Here is a 21,190-nt window from a genome sequence, read left to right on the forward strand (position 1 = left end):
CTCCTCCTTGGAGTCAGTTGGAGGATCATATTCAAAGGCTGCAGCCATTCGGTCATCTTTAAAAATTACTAGGGCTGTCAAGACATTAAAAAAGTTAATCGTGATTAATCGCACAATTAAAAAATTAATAGCACTGTTTAACAATAATAGAATACCATTCATTTAAATATTTGGGGATGTTTTCTACATTTTCAAAAATATTGATTTCAATTACAACACAGAATACACAGTACACAGTGCTCACTTTAGATTTATTTTTTATTACAAATATTTGCATTATGTGATATTGCATGGCCAGAGAGCAGCAGGAGAGTGTTTTTTGTTTTGTTTTTTTGAAGCAGAAAAGAATTTTATTTGTGTAACACTTACAAAGAATCACCAGAAAGGATAAAGCAAAACTATGCAACAAAACAAAAGCAAACACAAGGTATAACACAGCAGCCTTCAGGAGGGAGAAGTGTTCAGGCTAGCCTGGGCCCAGAGCGGTGGGGCTTCCTCGACACTCATGGTCTTCCACCCCCTCGAGTTACCTAGTGCCACGCCCAGTGTAACCGATTATTCCTCTCCTGAGAGTGCCCGACAAGATGGGCATGGCTGCGGGGTGGGCAGTTTGGAGGTGGCGGGACGTACACCACGTTTGATAGGACCCCTCCTAGGTGACAGTGATGATGGTATCCACAGCGGCAACGGCTGGGGCTGGGGTCTATCGCTCTTCCCCTCAATCAAAGGGTCAGACGGAGGGAACCGGACGGGGTCACCAAGCAGAGCAGGAGAGTGGTTTTTTTGTTTTTGTTTTTTTTTAAGCAGGAAAGAATTTTATTTCTGTAACACTTACAAAGAATCACCAAAGAGAATAAAGCAAAACTATGCAACAAAACAAAAGCAAACACAAGGTATAACACAGCAGCCTTCAGGAGGGAGAAGTGTTCAGGCTAGCCTGGGCCCAGAGTGGGGGGGGGGGGGCTTCCTCGACACTCATGGTCTTCCACCCTCCTGAGTTACCTGGTGGCCTAGAGCGGGGGGGCTTCCTCGACACTCATGGTCTTCCACCCCCTCGAGTTACCTAGTGCCACGCCCAGTGTAACCGATTATTCCTCTCCTGAGAGTGCCCGACAAGATGGGCACGGCTGCGGGGTGGGCAGTTTGGGAGTGGGGGGGACATACATCACGTTTGATAGGACCCCTCCTAGGTGACAGTGATGATGGTATCCACAGCGGCAACGGCTGGGGCTGGGGTCTATTACTCTTCCCCTCAATCAAAGGGTCAGATGGAGGGAACCGGCCGGGGTCACCGAGCAGAGCAGGAGAGTGTTAGAAGGGAGACTGATTCCCTATAGGGGGAAGAAAGTTTGCTATAAATTAATTAAAGCACCTGAAGCCAGTTAGAGCACCTGAAGCCAGTCTCCTGATAAAACCCCCCTGCTTCAATCAGACAGGAGGAGTTGAAGCAGAGTAGATTGGTGTTGGCGCAGAGAGCAGTTTGGAGGAGTTGAAGCAGAGTGGATTGATGTGGGAGTAGAGAGCAGTTTGGAGGAGTTGAAGCAGAGTGGATTGGCATTGGAGTAAAGAGCAGTTTGGAGGAGTTGAAGCAGAGTGGATTGGTGTTGGAGCAGAGAGCAGTTTGGAGGGAAGCAGAGGAGAGTTTGGAGAAGTGCTGTGGTGGGCTAAGAAGACCAAGACCCTAGGTAAAGGGACTCCTGGCAGGGAGGAAGGGCAGGAAGCTCCACAAGCTGAAGAGCAGGAGAGGGAAGTAGCCCGAGGAAGGAACTGCTAGTTCTAGTGGTTTACCGCTATCCCTAGGGCCCCTGGGCTGGGACCCAGAGTAGAGGGCGGGCCCGGGTCCCTCCCTCTCCACTCCCCTCTTCTAGGACATTAGTGGGACAATTAATACCCTAGTTCAGGGGCAAGAAATGGTGCCCTGAACCACCCCCACCCCCCTCAAGAAGAGAAAGCACGAGATCCATCATAGTAGTGCCGGCAATTTGCCACCATTGTAAAAAACAAAAGAAATTTTTGTTTTCAATTCACGTAATGCAAGTACTGTAGTGGAATTTCTTTATCATGAAAGTTGAATTTACAAATATAGAAGTACGTAAAAAAACCTGCATTCAAAATTAAAACAATGTAAAACTTTAGAGCCTACAAGTCCACTCAGTCCTACTTCTTGTTCAGCCAATCACTCAGACGAACAAGTTTGTTTACATTTGCAGGAGATAATGGTGCCTGCTTCTTGTTTACAATGTCACCTGAAAGTGAGAACAGGCATTCTCATGGCACTGTTGTAGCCAATGTTGCAAGATATTTACATGCCAGATGCACTAAAGATTCATATGTCCCTTCATGCTTCAACCACCATTCCAGAGGACATGCATCCTTGCTGATGATGGATTCTGCTCGATAATGATCCACAGAAGTGTGGACCGATGCATATTCATTTTCATCATCTGAGTCAGATGCCACCAGTGGAAGGCTTATTTTCTTTTTTGGTGGTTCGGATTCTGTAGTTTCCGCGTAAAAGTGTTGCTCTTTTAAGACTTCTGAAAGCATGCTCCACACCTCGTCCCTCTCAGATTTTGAAAGGCACTTCAAATTCTTAAACCTTGGGCCAAGCGCTGTAGTTATCTTTAATAATCTCACAATGGTATCTGCTTTGCATTTTGTTAAATCTCCAGTGACAATGTTCTTCAAATGAACAACATGTGCTGGGTCATCATCCAAGAGGACTATAACATGAAATATCTGGCAAAATGCGGGTAAAACAGAACAGGAGACATACAATTCTCCCCCCAAGGAGTTCAGTCACAAATTTAATTAACACATGGTTTTTTAACGAGCATCATCAGCATGGAAACATGTCCTCTGGAATGGTGGACAAAGCATATGGGGATATGTGAATGTTCAGCACATCTGGTGCGTAAATACCTTGCAATGCTGGCTACAAAAGTGCCATGCGAATGTCTGTTCTCACTTTCAGGTGACATTGTAAAAAATAAGTGGGCAGCATTATCTCCTGTAAATGCAGACAAACGTGTTTTTTTTAGTGATTGGCTGAACAAGTAATAGGACTGAGCAGATCTGTAGGCTCTACAGTTTTCCATTGTTTTGTTTTTGAGTGAAGTTATGTAACAAAAAAATCTACATTTGTAAATTGCACTTTCATGACAGAGAGATTGCACTACAGTACTTGTATGCAGTGAATTGAAAAATACTATTTCTTTTATCATTTTTACAGTGCAAATATTTGTAATAAAAATAATAATAATAAAGTGAGCACTGTACACTTTGTTTTCTGTGTTGTAATTGAAATCAATATATTTTAAAAAGTAGAAAAATATCCAAAAATATTTAATAAATTCCAATTGGTATTCTATTGTTTAATAGTGCAATTAAAACTTTGATTAATTGTGATTCATTTTTTTGATTGCGATTAACTTTTTTCAGTTAATTGCGTGAGTTAACTGCAATTAATCAACAGCCCTAAAGATTACTAAATCCTCCTTTCTAACTGGGTATTTAGTTCCAGGCTCACTTTTTATTAAGGTATGTAAAATCAACAATAAATCTTGTGGGATCAGGAATATTTGGTCAATCAGAATACCAAAGAGAAGAAAAGATAGGATAGAAAGAAAAATTTAAAATACAAGATCAAGAAAACATGGACTATCAGGTAGTTTGCTTCACTCTCCCTAGCAAGTGCAGTTCAAGTTAACTGATCAGCAGCTGAATGTTTAGTTTTTATTATGTAGCTACAGCTCACTTGGGCACAAACTAGTTTGAAATGAAAAACTTACAAGGCCTGATCTGGTCACCGTGACAAAATTAATAACTTAGAGAGGAGCAGGAATGCAGTTAATAGCTCTAATAATAAACAATGTAGGGTCAAATCCTGGTTCCAGGACACAACGTGAGTGAATGACAGGGAGTGTTAGGAGTGACATCATCCCTCAAAGCCAGGGCAGGATGTGGCATCGCTGAGGAGCAACTACATCAGTCTAAGATTCAGCAGGTGGATCTGAGTAGCAATGAATGCAGCAGCCAAACCTATGCCCACATTCCCCTTCTGTGGGGGGCTGGAGAATCTGCCAAGGATCTGTGTTCCACAGTGGCAGGGGTATGCGTTCCCCCTCCCAGCAAAGCAGAAGTACACAGGCTGTACTGCACTTTGCATATCCCATGGGCCAGGAAGGTTTCTGCCTCAACATAAAGTCAAATTCTGCCTAGCTCTTAGGATATGTCTACCCTGCACTGTTAGCCCAGGGTTAGTAGAACTCGAGTTAGTACTGTTTGTGAAGCTAGGCCTTGAGTATCTACACTTATTTGTAACTCAAGTTAGGAATTGTTGAACCCTGGGTCCCAGAGTCTACACTGCATTATGCATGCCGGAGTCCAACCACACATATTCCAGACTTCCTAGTTCCCAAAATGTGGCCACTGAGACCTTATGTTCATGGTGCAGTGTGCAAACCAACCTGTAGACTTTCAAGCCCTAAGTTAACAAACCCAGGATCTTCTAATTCAAGTTCTACTAACCTTCGGCTTACATTGCAGCATAGACAAACCCACAGAGTCAACAGCTTAGGCTAAGGACTTCCTAAATGTTATTTAATTTTAAGACTGTTCTGATAACTAAAATTATCGAAAGAACAGGAGTGTCTGTGGGATTGATGGACTCCCAGAGCATGAGGTTGTGTCTATACTGCAAAGCAATAGGTCTTCAGCCCTGGGTCCTGTCTTGACTCAGGCTTGGGCCCTCCACTCCCATGGAGCCCTGGGACCCAGGGTTTGAGCTGTGAGTTAGTGCAATTTGTGTGTAGATGGGAGGGGAGTTAGGCTTGAGCCTGAGTACAAACCCTGGACTTCCATTGCAGTGTAGGCATACGCTTAGAGAGCTTCCCCCCATTTCCCCCTGCACGGCCTTCCTAGGACTAAACTGAATTCCAGTTCCTATGATCAAGGCAATGTAGGAACTGCATCCTCCCTATTCCCCTGGGTAGGGAAGCATGAAGGAGTGAGGAAGAAAGGAGGTGGATCAGTTGCTCCATCACCATTGCCAGGCTCTAGCAAGCGGAGCTACCCAGCCCCATGCAGAGAGAATGTGCTGCACTCTCCATGAAGGTGGGTAGCAGTGGCCATGCTCCCCATGCACTAACAGTGTGTGTGTGCATGTGTGTAAAGAAGGGATTAGCGTTGGGGGAGTCTGGGAAGAACACCTTTGCTTTCCTTTGGGACAATGCAGCTCCGTAATGCCTCTTGCTAGGCCCTATGTATAATGGGCACAATATAGTCCATCGTGTTTAAGGGCCCAATCTGACACTTCTTACACGGGCAAAATCATCGTGTGGTGTGGGGTGGAGGATTGCCTGAGTAAGGAGGGCACAAACAGGCCTTTAATTTACCACCCTTTTAATTTTGTGTGTTGCTGGTCACAGACATAAACAATAATAAAACAACTAAACAACATCAGCATATCATTTACAGCATTCCACACCAGTGGATCAAATGACAAGTTAAAATAACGTAGCTGAACAAATATGTACTTATGAAATAAAAGGGGCATTAGAGCTTAGAACCACAAATGCTATAGGTGTGTGTTTGAAAAGGGAATCTGTGCAATATCCATAAAGCAATCTCACCATTTCCCATGATGCAGTCTTAATGATAGCATAGCAAGTATTTATTTTATTTATTGAAAGCACGCATCCCCAGAGCACTGTACATTTTTCCGTGTATTATACTTAATAGATGTGTGAGCTCCACATAACTTTTTGTCACACATGACGGCAATGAGACACTAAAGACCATTACCTAACAAGATTCTTTGGAATGTGAGACAAAACATATTTGTTAAAAAAAAAAACCCTGAAATAGTTTTCTATTGGAATGTTGCTGACCATGCACAATGTGGTGAAAACTTGTCAGATACTCCTAATAACTATTTTGTTTCTACTCTGTTTAAAATGTGTCACTTTCAGTCTGTTTTGGCTGTTGTTTATTTGGATGCCCAACAGATGTATATAATTATACCCCAGTTCCAAATAATTCATGGTGACAATATGTGTGTGGAAACAGTGGATTTCTGGTCTTCACTAGAAGATACTGAAGAAGTACATCTTGGCAATCTCCCCTTTGACTTGTTTGGCCTTTCTACTTTTTATTGAGCAATGTCATGGTCTTATCAGCTAGTTTGTGTCTAAGAAAAAATCAACAAAGCAAAGATGTGTCACTGCTGTAACCAAACACATTCATACGCAATACGTTTAACCCTGGTCCAAGCAAGCAGAAGTTGGACCTGATAAAAAGATCATTACCCTGGTTCTCATTTCCAAGTCAATCTCTAACACATCTTCTGCAGCTAGCTATACATCTGCAGTTTTCTATATCATCCAGCACCATAGTAACTAGGTAACTCCCAGGTAAATTAGAGCTGTATAATGAGGTCCCAAGTGGAACTCATGGAATCTTCTCCCCGGCTCCCTTATTTCGTTTACATTGTCAAAATTTTATTTTCTAAATTCTGCATTAAAAACCACCCTAATTGGATGATTTCTTTGGTTGAGCTGAACTGAACTCAGACTCTAGTCGGCCTACAAAACTGAGAATTTTTGGGCAACAGATTCCAGTGATATTCCAAGTCATGGTATTTCTGCTAATTGAAACTGCTTCCTTGTTTGAGTGAGTTAATTATTTCTTGCAGTCTCACTACCCTCTATTATTTCCAAAGTGTGCTTTGACATTTACTAAGGAATGAATCTCAGCCATGTTGTTTTTTGCATATGCTAGTTATTTTTGGTAAATGTTTAATATTTCTCCTTGGAGATTTAGCCACAAATTAAGCTTTAGAGTACCTCTGGGTAAATAAATTCATGCTTCAGCACCTTAATATGTTAATTAGCAACTAACAGTGGCAGTAAATTGTACCTGTCAAAAATAATGGCTTCCTTGGCCAGTTTTCATCTACTGCTTTACTAAATGGTGTTACCACAAAAACATTTCCAAAACAAGGAAAATAAGGTGATGAGAGATTATGAATATTTATATTGCTACAGTTAAAAATGAAGCAGCTTATTAGCTACATATGTACATAATTATGTATTTTTTAAAGATCCAGATTTTGAAGTTCCTGTTAAAACTTCACTGCTACTGACATCATTGTCAGCTTTGCTTGAGTAAAGAGTGAATAAGAGTGCAGGATTTGGCATAAAAACAGGAGGTTCATTATCAGTGGAATAGGAATTGAAACAATTTTAGACTCTCATTCTCCGTTTCTCCTGGCATTCTACTACTAATAAAATTTCACTCTGTCCAAGTCAAGTATATGTGACTTTTCCTACATAAACCTTCCCACAAGTGGGCAAGCCTTTTACAATATGTGCCCGCGCAGTCTAGAAAGTAATTCAAATTATTCACTGTTAGGCATACCCAAATAGTTTGGTTCGTTCCCATAACTTTTAGTCACTAACTTCTTTCTGGGTTTTGGGAACAACCCTAAACATTTGGAGGTGCTCCTATGCTCTATTCAAGAGTGGTTTAGCACTGAGCATACTGAAAGAATTTCTCCTCTAAGGCTCAATAGAACTGTGTGTGGGAATTTGATTGCATTCTTAGCTCTACCTACATTTTGCTGATGAACCCCATCAATACTAAATACCTCCTATAGTTACTTTGAGCCAAATGTGTGTATGTGGAGCTGACGGGAGAGATGCGAGGCACTCTGGCTCCTGGGTGAGCTGTGTTGCCAGGAGGGTGGGGCTGGGGAGATAAGAGAGGGGTAGAGCCCTGCACAGATACAAAATTTGTATCCACATCCGATCCGCAAAAATGATCCATGGATAGCCACAGATTTGCAGGGCTCTACAGAGTGGCTCTCTCAGAACATCCTACAGGATCTGCAGAGCTGGAACCAGTTTTTCCACTTTCCTCAGGCTCTAAAGGTTTCAGGGAACATCCCTTGTCCTCCCTGGATGGCCATTAACTCTATCCCCAGAGGAGACTATCTCTTAGGTCTTCTGGCCACTTTTTAGTATCTGCCACTTTTCTGCAGATAGGGGAAAGGGGAGAAAATAGACCTTACTTTAAAAAAAACCTCTGCTCCATCTTAAAATGCAACGTGTTCTGCACATAGGAATTCCAGAAGCAAACTAGAAAAACGATACGTGAGTATCCAGAATACTTTTCCAGCTCACAGCTATTTCACAGCAATGTTGGTGTAACAACTCTGGTAGCAAGCTAAAATGTCTGGGATATGTTTTTTTTATGCACTGACTTTTTTTTCTACATTTACTTTGCCACATTTATACATGTGTATACATGACTTATCATATATCGGATGTTTGTAAATAGTTCAAATTTATTCAGATTAATACTGTTTTCCTTCAGCAGACATTTGTCACAGGAATGCTATATAAATAAAAGATAACTATATTATAGGCAGGGCTGATATAGCACCATTTATTTGCCTGGCAGTTCCCATTATAAAATCCTGTTTTCAAGTATAATTTTGCCAAACTTTAACTGTGTCTACCTCAAGCTACTTTTTGGGGGAGGCAGAGGGGGCTAAAAGGTGGAGAATTTCAGCCAGAACAATTCAAATATTTCTTAGACTGAGGCTAGGGAAAAATACATTGTTTTGCAACATTAAAAAAATTCTGGGAATTTTTTCTTTAAGAAGTTTTAGCACTCCCATGCGTTGGAGCATGGACTTGAAAGGTGGCAGGGGAGTGCCCTTTGTTTCAGGGATGTGCATTTTGTTATCCCTGTAAAAACCAGCCCACACTGTGATTGAAAAAATCACAGTTCGCACATGCTCAGTCGAGACTTCTTATAGTTAAGTAAAAGTAAAAGTAAAATCACTGAAGACTCTTCCCTCGCTGATCATGCTCCAGCATCTCACAGCTCCTAAGCTAGTGCTGACATGACTGCATGCATCAGTCCTACAGAGCAGGTTCCCTCCATCCTAAGGCTACAAGGGCAAAGCCAGACTTCCCCTGCTTTTGGCTGCTTGGGGCCGGGGTGGGGCCAGACACTAGAACTGAGAACAGGGAAATTGTCTCTCCTGTGCTCTCAGTGACCACCCTGCTGGTGCTCAGCCACACTGGAGGAGGAAGCCACCTGATTTGAATTCAGAAGGCATAGGTGCCGACTCCGTGTGTTCTCCAATAGTGGGTGCTCAGCACCCATCGTCAGCTCCACGGATCAGTTCCTCCTCCTCCTCCCAGCCCTCCCACCTGCCAGTGGGCTCTGCCAGTCAACTCTTCCCCCTCCCTCCCAATGCCTCCCGCCTGCTGTGATCAGCTGTTCAGCAGCATGCAGGAGACACTGGGGGGGGGCGGGGGGAGGAGTAGGGGCAGGAAGGGGAGGGGACAGGAAGAGGCAGGGTAGGGGCAGAGTGGGGGCAGGAACAACAAATAGATGTGAAACCTACTGGCAAGATATCCCAGCCCTTTCTACTGCTGGGCCAATTCGAGAATGATAACTCCCTACTGCTACTGTTCACTCCTTTAGCTCAAGAGGCAGAGATCTGTGCAGTGGATCTAAAGATTCCAACCCTGCTAATGATCCATGTAGGTGTCAATATGATACCACATGACGGAATTTGTTTTTTCAGTTTACTTTTTTTTAAAAAATGCCTTAAAACTACATTATTAAGATTGCAAAGTCAAGCACTCAAAAGATAGGAAATATCAGAAGTAAAGTTGTCTATGCAACCTTAACTTGGCCCCTTTGTGCATATGCATTACGATACATGATTACATGATCATTATTGACATGATCACATCTTTTTTCTACCCTATTCTGGGGCTGAATCATAGTAGTATATTGAAAGGTGTCTTGAGGACCCCACCTCATTTGTTTCAGAAGTTGGAAAGTCTGTAGTGAGTTAGTCAGTGGACTGCAGAAAGAGAAAGGATGATGTCATAGTCAAGTAGAAAAGGAGTACTTGAGGCACCTTAGAGACTAACAAATTTATTTGAGCATAAGCTTTCGTGAGCTACAGCTCACTTCATAGTCAAGTAGGGTTGCCAATTTTGGTTGGACATATTCCTAGAAGTTTTCTCAGATGGCATAATCTTTAATTAAAGATTAATCTTTAATTTCTGGAGACTTTAGGACAATTCTGGAGGCTTGGCAACCCTATCAAGGCAGCTGCCTGCTACTCTAGAGCATTGGATGCTATTCCTATGGAATGCTAAGGAAGTCATTTAACCCAGACTTTTCACAGGTTGTCACTAATTGTGGGTGCCTCGTTTTCTTGGTGCCCAATACGAGTCTCTAGGGTCTGATTAGCAGGAGGGCTAAGGACTCACAGATGCCACTGAAGTCAATGGGAGATATGTGTTGAACATACTGAGTGCTATATAAATGCTACATACTCTGAAAAATCAGGGCTTAAGTGTCTCAAATTGGGCACCAAAAATTAGTGGATATTTTGGATATTAATCTCACTGTGCCTCAGTTCCCCAGCTGTAAAATGGATTAATAATATCCCCTCATCTCACAGCGGTGTTGTGCAAGTAAATCCATTAATGTTTGTGAAGTGCTCAGATAACTGTAGTGATGACCACCAAAGAAAACAGTATGAAGGAAATTAATAATTCTGTCTTCAGAGAAGGATTTGAAAAGTGTGCAGTAAATAAGGCCAGGGGCCACACACTGAACAATGAGGAGAAAATAAAGTATTTAATAGTTGTTCATTAAATGAGCACTGTCTCTCTCTTGTGCACCAAATGAGGCAGGGTCTTGTGAAAAAAATATGTGATCGCATCATTATAGACTGTGTCCTAATGCATACACACAGAAAGGTCCAATTAAGTTTTCCCAGGCAACTTAACTTCTGCCATTTCCTAACTTTTGAGTGTGTGACTTTGCAATCTTACTAATGTTCTTTTAATATAGTTTTTTCATGTGCAAGGTACATAAATAGTTAATAGATAATTGCCATTAGCTGGTGTTCAAGAATACATAGGATAGTTCCTGAGTTCTGTAGGATCAATAAAACTTGGTGTACACTGCAAATGGCTTCTTGTATGTTACTTTTTACATGGAGCTCTAACCAGTAGTCTTTTAAAATATTTTGATGAATGCACGTTCCATTAATTATGTACTTTTACACAGGTTTCCTGTTTATTTGGTATCTATCATTAAGAAATCTATTAAGGCTGTGAGGGAATGGGTAAAGTATAGCATGTTTGAATAGTAATAGAACCAGAAATGTTTCACACACACACACCGCCCCCTGCTATCAAGATGAAATGAATAAACAATACTAATGCAAGTGTATATTCATTTTAAATGAACGCCATAATATGTTATGAGGAATAATCTCTTATGGTGATTACTTAACTGTACAATATTGCATTGTCCCCCCCCCCCCATAATTACAGTACTGTTTATCACAATATTTCAACTATAATTAATTTTCAGAAGGTAGAAAATAGTATTCAGTCTATCCAGTTCAAGGGCCTTACCTCTGTGAGGTACTGGGCGTCCTCAACTGCCACTGAAGAAAGGCCCTCATTCAGCAAGGTACTTAAGCATATGCCTAACTTAAAGCATACTAGTAGTTCAACTGAAATCAATACTCATGTGCTTAAAGATAGGCACATACTTCAATATTTTGCTAAATCAGGGCCTTCAGCCCTGCTTCTCACAGGTAGGTAGACTCCTAATTTCCGCTGAAATCAGTGGAAGTTAGGAACCTAAATATATTTGTGGATCTGGGCCTTAGTGCTTGATCCAAAGCCCATTGCATTCAATGGGAGTATTTCGATTGATTTCAATGGGATTTGGATGAAACTTTAATGAAGATGAAGCGACTGATCATCTTGTAGGTGGTATACAGTACCCTGTATGGCTGTGCTCAAAAATGAGATTAAATCACAAGAAAAGCCAGGCCCTAATTCTGCTTGCAGTTATTCCTGCGCAACCATGGGCAGAGTCAACCAAAGGGACTACAATGAAAATCATTAGTTAATGCTATTCTAATATCAGGATTACACATTATGATTACAGGTTATATCCAAGCCTGCAGAGGACTCATGATTGCTGCTGTCAGTCTTGGATTCTTTGGCTCCATATTCGCAATGGTTGGGATGAAGTGTACGAAAGTTGGAGGCTCAGATCAGACTAAAGCTAAAGTCGCTTGTTTAGCTGGGATGATTTTCATACTTTCTGGTAAATATGCAATTCTACCTTTAAATATATATTTGAAGTCACATAAGACCTCATCCTACAGCAGGGGCGGCAGGTTTGTATAATTTTTGGTGGTGCCCAGAACGGGTCCAAGTCCTGCCCCCACACACCTGCCTTGTAAGCTGATATATATTTTTTAAAATAATGTAAAAATGTGAGGGCTCTGGGGTGGGGCTGGGGGTGAGGCATTTGGGGTGAGGGAGGGGCTCGGGCAGAGGGTTGGGGTGTGGGGGTGAGGGCTGAGGCCGGGGATGAGGGGATCATGGTGCAGGAGGGGGCTCAGGGCTGAGGCAGAGGGTTGGGTTGTGGAGGGGTGAGGGCTCTGGCTGGGGGTGCGGGCTCTGGGGTGGGGTTGGGGATGAGGGGTTCATGGTGCAGGAGGTGGCTCAGGGCTGGGGCAGATGGTTGGGCTGTGGGGGGCACGGACTCTGGGGTGGGGTGGGGCCAGGGATGAGGAGTTTGGGGTGCAGGCAGGCTACCCCAGGGAAGGGGCCAGAGAGGAGGACTCCCCCACAGCTCTCTCCCCCCATGGCAACACACTCACCTCACACCATTGTCACTGCATGTGTCCCTAGGGCCCTCTCAGGTCCAGGAAGCCCCCTCACCTTCCCTGTGGTGGGTGCCGGGGGGGGGGGCTGCCATCATGTGTGCACCTCCTTCCCTGCTGCTGCCCCTCACTGTAGCCTCACTGTGGGTGGGGGATGGGGCTGCCCTTGCCCAGTGTGGGGCAGGAGCAGTGACTGTGTGTGGGGGGACACGGACCTGTGCTGGTGAAGGGTCCCGCCGGAAAAGGGAAGGGTCCGTCCATCCAAGGCGGAAGGGCAGGGGCAGGGTCAGCCTGGGTCAGCCTGCCCTGGCACTAGTGGTTAGGGGGCACTTGGACCCTGCGGCGGCAGTTGATCCCAGGAGCTGGCAGAGTGCAGCACAGCACCAGCTGCAGGAGGCAGCTGCCCAGGGCGCAGGGGGGAGGCACACAGGGGCGGGCGGTGGGGCCGGGGGAGAAACCCAGCCCCGACCATTGGTGGAACTGGGTCCCTGGGCCCTGAATATTACTTGAGCACGGGCACCACGGGCCCATATAACTCACCACCCCTGGGCACTACAGTCAGGCCCATAATTATTATACTGATGCCACTGAATTATTTATTCATCTGGTGCATTTTAGGGTTGTGCTCTATGACTGGTTGCTCCCTGTATGCGAACAGAATTACATCTGAATTCTTTGATCCTACTTTTATTGCACAAAAGTAAGTACTTTTTTATGCCTGTGAATTTTTCAAACAAATTAGGCCTTAGATTGTTTAAAACACATACCAAAGTATGTTTGTAAAGAAAGCAGATGTTCCCAGTCCCAGACACAAGAGAAATGTTGAGTCTGTAACTTTCTTTCCTCTTATTACTCAAATCAAAAATATGAAATTGTACATAGCAACTTATTGGTGAATTTAATGAACTAACAAAAACAATTACTTATGTCAAGCCTTCCCATATCACTAGTAAAGCAACCATATTTCTCTGCCTAAAGGCATAACTATGTTCTACAGCAGGTGCAGAGGACTGATTCAATTTAGCTGAACTGATTCATATGTTTATATTTGTCACTAATTCAGAAGAAAAATTTTAGAAGATTTATCAGAAGACAGAGATGCCCATTGAGCAGATAATTCAATATTCATCAACAGATGGAACAGAAATGCTCTTTCATGAACATTTCATAGAAAGTATGATTTTCACAAAGGGATAAAACCTTACCATAAATTCTAAATCATCTTGCAAATATTTTCTAAAAGTATTCTCCAGGGCAAATTTTTTCAATCCTGAGTGCCTAAAATTTGGCTTATAAATCCTTATTTAGGCCATGATCCTATAATCACTAACTTATATATTTAATAGGGCTGTTGATTAATCACAATTAACTCATGCGATTAACTCAAAAAATTTATTGAGATTAAAAAAATTAATTGCAATTAATTGCAGTTTTAATCGCACTGTTAAAAATAGAATTCCAATTGAAATGTATTAAATACTTTGGATGTTCTTCTACATTTTCATATATATTTTATTCTGTGTTGTAATTGAAATCAAAGTTTATTGTATTTTTGATTACAAATATTTGCACTGTTGAAATGATAAAAGAAATAGTATTTTTCAACTCACCTCATACAAGTGCAATCTCTTTGTCATGAAAGTGCAACTTACAAATGTAGATTTTTTTTGTTACATAATTGCATTCAAGAACAAAACAATGTAAAACTTCAGAGACTACAAGTCCAGTCAGTCCTATTACTTATTCAGCCAATTGCTAAGACAAACAAGTTTGTTTACATTTACAGGAGATAATGCTGCCCTCTTCTTATTTATAATGTCACTAGAAAGTGAGAACAGACATTTGCATGGCACTTTTGTAGCTGGCATTGTAAGGTATTTACATGCTAGATATGCTAAACAATTGTATGCCCTATCATGCTTTGGCCAACATTCCAGAGGATATGCTTCCATGCTGGTGATGCTCGTTCAAAAATAATGTGTTAATTAAATTTGTGACTGAACTCCTTGGGGAGAACTGTACGTCTCCTGCTCTGTTTTACACGCATTCTGCCATATATTTCATGTTATAGCAGTCTCGGATGATGACCCAGCACATGTTGTTCGTTTTAAGAACACTTTCACTGCAGATCTGACAAAACACAAAGAAGGTTTAAGGTCAATCCAACGTTTAAGAATCTGAAGTGCCTTCCAAAATCTCAGGGACGAGGCATGCTTTCAGAAGTCTTAAAAGAGCATTCCAGTGTTTCACCACCCTCCTAGTGAAAAAGTTTTTCCTAATATCCAACCTAAACCTCCCCCACTGCATCTTGAGACCATTACTCCTTGTTCTGTCATCAGCTACCACTGAGAACAGTCTAGATCCATCCTCTTTGGAACCCCCTTTCAGGTAGTTGAAAGCAGCTATCAAATCCCCCCTCATTCTTCTCTTCCGCAGACTAAACAATCCCAGTTCCCTCAGCCTCTCCTCATAAGGCATGTGTTCCAGTCCCCTAATCATTTTTGTTGCCCTCCGCTGGACTCTTTCCAATTTTTCCACATCCTTCTTGTAGTGTGGGGCCCAAAACTGGACACAGTACTCCATATGAGGCCTCACCAGTGTCGAATAGAGGGGAAAGATCACGTCCCTCGATCTGCTGGCAATGCCCCTACATATACATCCCAAAATGCCATTGGCCTTCTTAGCACCAAGGGCACACTGTTGACTCATATCCAGCTTCTTGTCCACTGTAACCCCTAGGTCCTTTTCTGCTGAACTGCTGCCGAGCCATTCTCATAAGCTTATGTTCTCATAAGCTTCGTGGTCAGGTACAGCTCTGTATCTGAAAAGGGAGCTTTCAGGTTTGAATATGCACTAGAAGCCTACCACCTCTCTGTGATCTCAGTTTTGACTATACGATTGAATGACTTATCCAACTTCTATGTACAGCCACTAGCTAGGATGCAACAGCATTTTCAGTGACTAGAAACTCATTTTTGACAAGGCTGGAATCTCCAGATAGACTGCCAGGCTCTCTGACTAGAATGAGTAAAGACCATCTGTGTGATGGACTCTCTTCATTGAGCACACCTGACTTGATCAGCCATTGAATGAGTTCCTCTCTCTTATTAATGGCCTCCTGTTCATAACCAGCAGATATGAATTCCTGTTTCCTCTTGTGACCACCCAGGAAAATCCTGTTGGCAATTGCCTCTAAGGATTGATATCCTAATTCATGGAAAGTTTGGTAGGAGTCATTTATGTTAGCTGGACACGCCTGTCAAGATAACTAACAGACATCTCTAGTTCTTCTTGAAAGACCTACCACCAACCTTTCCAAAAATTCTACTGCGCCTTCTGTAGACTGTTCGTTGTTGGTCTCCACTAGCCCATGTGATCAAAGACAGCTGAGGCTAAAACTCTGAAAAAGCTTGAAGCACATTTTGCTCCATGACCACTGGCAGCAATTGCCCGAAAGATGAAAAGGTGGTGTTAAGTGAAGAGTCAGCACACAAATCATCACATGCAAAGGGGAAGGCTGAGGGATACCAGGATAAAGCCAGTAGGGGTAGTTCAAGGGATGAACTTGTTTTAGAGTATGACTAGTATGTCAGTTGACTGCCCTCTCTCCCTTTGCAACAGGTTTTGGTATTCTTTCCTTAAACATTCTTTCCTCTGTATATACTTGCATACCTGGGCCTCAGTAATTATTATTCTGCTGTTACAGGATGCCTGTGTGACTTCCTACTCTTCATTCCAGTGCCTAAAGTCTATCCCATCAATGTCTGTCGTATCATGCTTATCTGTCTCCTAATGGACAGCATTCAACCTATCAAGTTTTTATTTTGGTGTATTTATTGCTGTCCTACTATTTTTCTGCCTTTAAAGTGGTTTTGTTTTTTATTCACCTTCTTAGCATGATGCACACCCTAAACCATTTAAAATATATTTATCTGAATTTACTTGGCATACAAGCTTTTCCCATTTCTCTTTAAGCTGTGAATTGATTACCGGGCTAGAGAGGTTTAGTGATGTTGGACCATACTTTAAGGCTGTAAGAACCTCCAGGGGTGGAACCTAGGACCATAAAGACTCTGGGCTACTAACACCTCTGCAGCACTAGTGGAGGCTTAGGCTTGGCTTCCACAGGAGGACCCTATGAGGCTGGGCTCAGCAGGATGTACTTCCCAGCACGAGCTGAGTGGTGGGTTCACAGAGCCCACTGATTAGCCTGTGTCAATACTTAAACCAGGAAGTCATGAAGGGGAGCTGTCTGAGCAATAGCACAGATTGCCTATCTGTCTTTGCTCCAGACCCTGTTTGTGATTAGACCCTAGGCGCTGGCTTGTCCTTGACTTTGCTCTTTGATTGCTTTCTGTAACCTAGTGCCTGACCCCAAGCTCCTGGTAAACTGACCCTGCCTGCCTCCTGCTGCCTGCTCTGACCATTAAGTCTGACTGCCCATGTCCTGGTTGTGTCAGATGCCTTGCTGATGTAAGCCGGGCTTGAGTTTGCTTTCTTTGACGTCTACTGATGAACTGGGGGAAAAGATTTCAGGAGCAGACCATGTTTAGATAGACACACCTACTCTGCCTGGGTGCTCAGCATAACAGAGCTGCTTTGCCAAAATGATCACTTTTGGCTGGTGTTGGGTTTCAGATCACTTAAGTATTGTGGGGGTGGGTGGGTAATGAAATTTGTTATCCTTATTGTATGAGTAAAGGCTAGCAGAACTGTACTTACACCTCCACTTGCTCTCTGGAGCAGCCCTTGATCAGCCAGTCATCGAGGTATGGAAACTCCTGAACCTGTCGCCTACGCAGGAAAGTGGCCATGACCGCCATGCATTTGGTAAACACTTGAGACACCACTGAGAGGCTGAACAGGATGACTGTGAACTGGTAATGAATGTGGTTTACCACAAACCTGAGGTACCTCCTGTGGGACAGTGATTGCGGTTGAAAATAAGTGTCTTTTAGGTCGAGGGCGGCATACCAGTCCCCTCCATGGAAGGGCTGATGGAGGCTAAGGAGATCACGTGAAACTTCAGTTTCTTCATGAACTTGTTGAGATCTCTCAGGTCTAGGATGGGCCTGAGCCTGCCCTAAGCTTTCAGTATTAGGAAATACTGGGCCCTTAGCTCCTGAGGAACCTCTTCCACTGCCCCCAGCGGTAGGAGTGAGTGCACCTTCTGTATGCGGAGTTGCTCGTGAGAAGGGTCCCTGAAGAGAGACAGGGAAGGGGGGTGGGAGGGACAAGAATTGGAGGGAGTATCCCCTTTCTACTGTGCCAAGCACCAAATGGTCTAATGTAATATGGGCCCATGCAGGGTAGAAAGGGGATATTCGACACAAGAAGGTAACATGGGGAGGATCCAGTGTTCGTACTGTTGCGCCATCCTTGAACGTGCCTTCAAAAGGCCTGGTTTTGGCCTGAAGATGGCTTCAACTGGCCAGAACCCTGACCTGAAGAAGGATGAGGTCTCTTTCTGGAGTTCCTGTTCCTCCACCGGGAGCCATCTTGCCTGTTATGGGGCGTGTAAAACCACAGCAGAGGTTGCAGCCTAATGGTTCTTGAGATGACTCTCTCCCAGCCACTTCAAACACGAAGTGTGTGGGTCGCTCTTGGGCATAGACTTGCCACAGTTCTCACAGGCTTTAAAACCTGGGGGGACCAAGGCATGCCCTGGTGCCGGGAGAGAAAGGGGAAGGGGAGGTACCCCGAACTAAATCTATAGACAACAAACTAATACTAACTGCTAACTATATGCAGAACAGGAAAAAGTTCACTGCTAAAGTGGGGAAGCTTGCCGAAGCAAGAGAACAAACATTCCAGCTAACCGTCACTGGCAGTAAGACAGACCTAAGGGGGTGGTGGGTCGGCAGGGCTTTTTATTGAGCACCATGAAGGTGTGACCCCAAGGAGTGCCCAGGCCAACCCGACAGATACTGCTAGGGGAGAACTTTTCCGGCTGCTGTGCATGGGGTGCGCGCACACCAGATTGGAATTGACATGGGCAAGCACTCAAAGAAGAACTCTGTTGCTTAGGAATTCACTCAACTCCTGCTACATATTCCTCCCCTGAAATTGTACAGTTCTGCTTGTGACAACACAGTTGGTGCTGGGGGGAGGACTGTGATACTATTAACTAAAAATTACGTCACCGGGTGAGGAATAAGCAACATCATTTGAACTGGAAGAGCCTCACTCTATTCTTCTGCACTTCAGCAGTGTAATAGGGTAGCAGGGTTCATAACAATTGCATACAGAGATGCAGGGACTGTGTTGTCCCATCTTGATAGTAGGAAACAGAAACCTGCGTAAAGCTGCTGGGTACCTTCTGCTGACTTACTGTGGTAGATACAGCTTGTTACTTCCAGCAGCATAGAGAGGTGGGCACAAATCTCTAGTCAGAGAGAATTACCTGCAGAGACACCAAGGTCCTGCAGGAAGCCCCAGGAACAGCCTTGCTTAGGGAGAAACCTCATGCTGAGTTATGTTCTGATCATGTGATTATTTGCATTACCAGTGAAGTCAAACTCTAGAAGAGGCTAAAAGTCTGACCTTCTAGGGCACGTGTAGACTGTTTGGAGCAGAATGGGACAGCAACCTGCGCACGGGCAAGGTTGATTGAACTTTTTCTAAGCCATCTCCAATAGATGGATCTCCCTCTATATCTGTAATAACGATGTTTCCAGAGCTGATTTTTCTAATGTTTACACCAAATATTCCTTGCTGTAGTTTAAGTTCTATATCTTTAGCTGTTCTTATTGACTGAGGAGTTTTTAATTGCAATTTAATCCTATATTACCTAGTCCTACCTTCTTGATTACATTAAATCTCTCGTTTTGAACAGTTGTGGATGGTTTTCAGTTCATGACACTATTTCCTGTAGTTTTTTAGTCATTCTTTTAATTTTTCTGCAAAAAGTCAATTCTTCCAGCCCCTTAAACACTTTATTGCTCTTCTCTGAATTGTTCTTCACCAATTTCTCAGCAAACTGTATCAAGGTTATATGGCATTAGGGCCTGATCGAGCTCTCATTGAAGTCACTTGAAAGACTGCCATTGATTTCAGTGGAAGTTGGATTGGGCCCTTACGAAGCCAGCTAGTTTAACTTCTAAAGAATAAAGATCCTTCTTCATTTAAATATTCTTAACAACAAAACAAAAGGAAGAAAAACCCAAAATATTGAGAGCTGTTTGTAAAGAAAGTGCTTTCAAAAATGTTCAAGAGGCAACAAGGTCCGTAATGGGTTTTAATATGGTACATAATGGAGTTTGGATGGCAAGCTTTGAGGTTGGTTACTTAAGCACTGAAAAAATTGGATTAGATAAAATTCATTGTACTGTATAGAGGTTGAGAGGATAGATTTTTCTTTTCCAACTAATTTCAAATAGGAGGAAGGTAAATGGCATTGAAAATTAGGTAGGAATGACTTAATACCAAATACTGGTGTAAGTCAAAAGAACTCTACTTTTGTAGAGAAGTAGCGAAAGAGTTTTGGGAAAATGCATTTTGTAACTAGAGATGAGGGATTAAATGGAAATATCAGAGAACATTAGTGAGGAGACTAAAATCATTTGTATAAAGCCACATTGCACTATTGTGCCACCCTTTGGACAGAAAAGAAACTATCTATTAGTTCATTGCGGGGGAGAAAAAATTCTATTCCTCTTTTGGGCAAAAGTGGAGGAAGATATCAGTAAAAGAAATTACCACATACAGACAAACTATATGGATTGAAATCTTAGAGGAAAGCCGGAAAAGCAACTGCTATATCCCTGAACTTAAAGTGATGCACAATCATAAAGTTATGGACTTGAATGTAGGCAGTTTTGCCAAGTAGTCAGGGCAGGAATCAGGTCTAGTGGGCGGAGCAGGCATCCAGGTTGAGGAATGAAGCTAAGGGTCAGCACCATAATCAACCGCTAGTTACCAGAGCCAGGGGTCAAGCCAGAGACAGAACCGGGAATTGAAGTGGAGGATCAGAGCAGAGGTCAGATGTCAAATACCAGCACCAAGGGTCAACTGAGGTAGGAGGACAGGCAAGGATCAAGCACAGAGCAGCACGGTGGAAACCAGAGCAAAGGCAGGAGCAGAGCAGGAATCAGGAACAGGGTTGGATGTAAGAAGCCCGGTCCAATATAGCCACAATCAGAAACCACCTTGTTGCAGCCTCAGACAGACTTCCTGTGCCTCCTTCTCATTAAATAGTGTAGTTGGACCAGTGGAGCTGGGCAATCCTCCAATCAGAGCTCCTGTGGGAGGTGCCTTTGCAGGGCCTATTATCCCGGTAGCTTCTTAGCCCAAATGCTTTCAGTAGCCACTGGGTAGAGGCCAGGATGGGACAGCTGTCTGGCGACTACCAGGCCTGGGTTCAAAACTTAGGACATCACCCATAAAACGTTTAGCATCTATCAGCTCTTTTAATGGTGATGAGACAGATCAAAGACATTAAACCCCCAAAGTGGT

At 43.2% G+C, this 21,190-nt stretch overlaps 1 protein-coding gene across 3 annotated transcripts in view; it reads left to right on the forward strand.

The window, feature by feature from the left end:
• CLDN10 (claudin 10) overlaps window positions 1-21,190 on the forward strand; it is a 110,397-nt gene that overhangs the window by 82,310 nt on the left and 6,897 nt on the right. For all 3 annotated transcript variants that reach the window (XM_073347911.2, XM_073347929.2, XM_073347921.2), the window contains 2 exons: window positions 12,010-12,171; window positions 13,355-13,436. In XM_073347911.2, coding sequence (XP_073204012.1) covers window positions 12,010-12,171; window positions 13,355-13,436 — 244 coding nt within the window. The remainder of the gene's footprint in view (window positions 1-12,009; window positions 12,172-13,354; window positions 13,437-21,190) is intronic.

This window comes from Lepidochelys kempii, chromosome 1 (genome assembly GCF_965140285.1).
Source record: "Lepidochelys kempii isolate rLepKem1 chromosome 1, rLepKem1.hap1, whole genome shotgun sequence".
Taxonomy (NCBI): Eukaryota; Metazoa; Chordata; order Testudines; family Cheloniidae; genus Lepidochelys; species Lepidochelys kempii.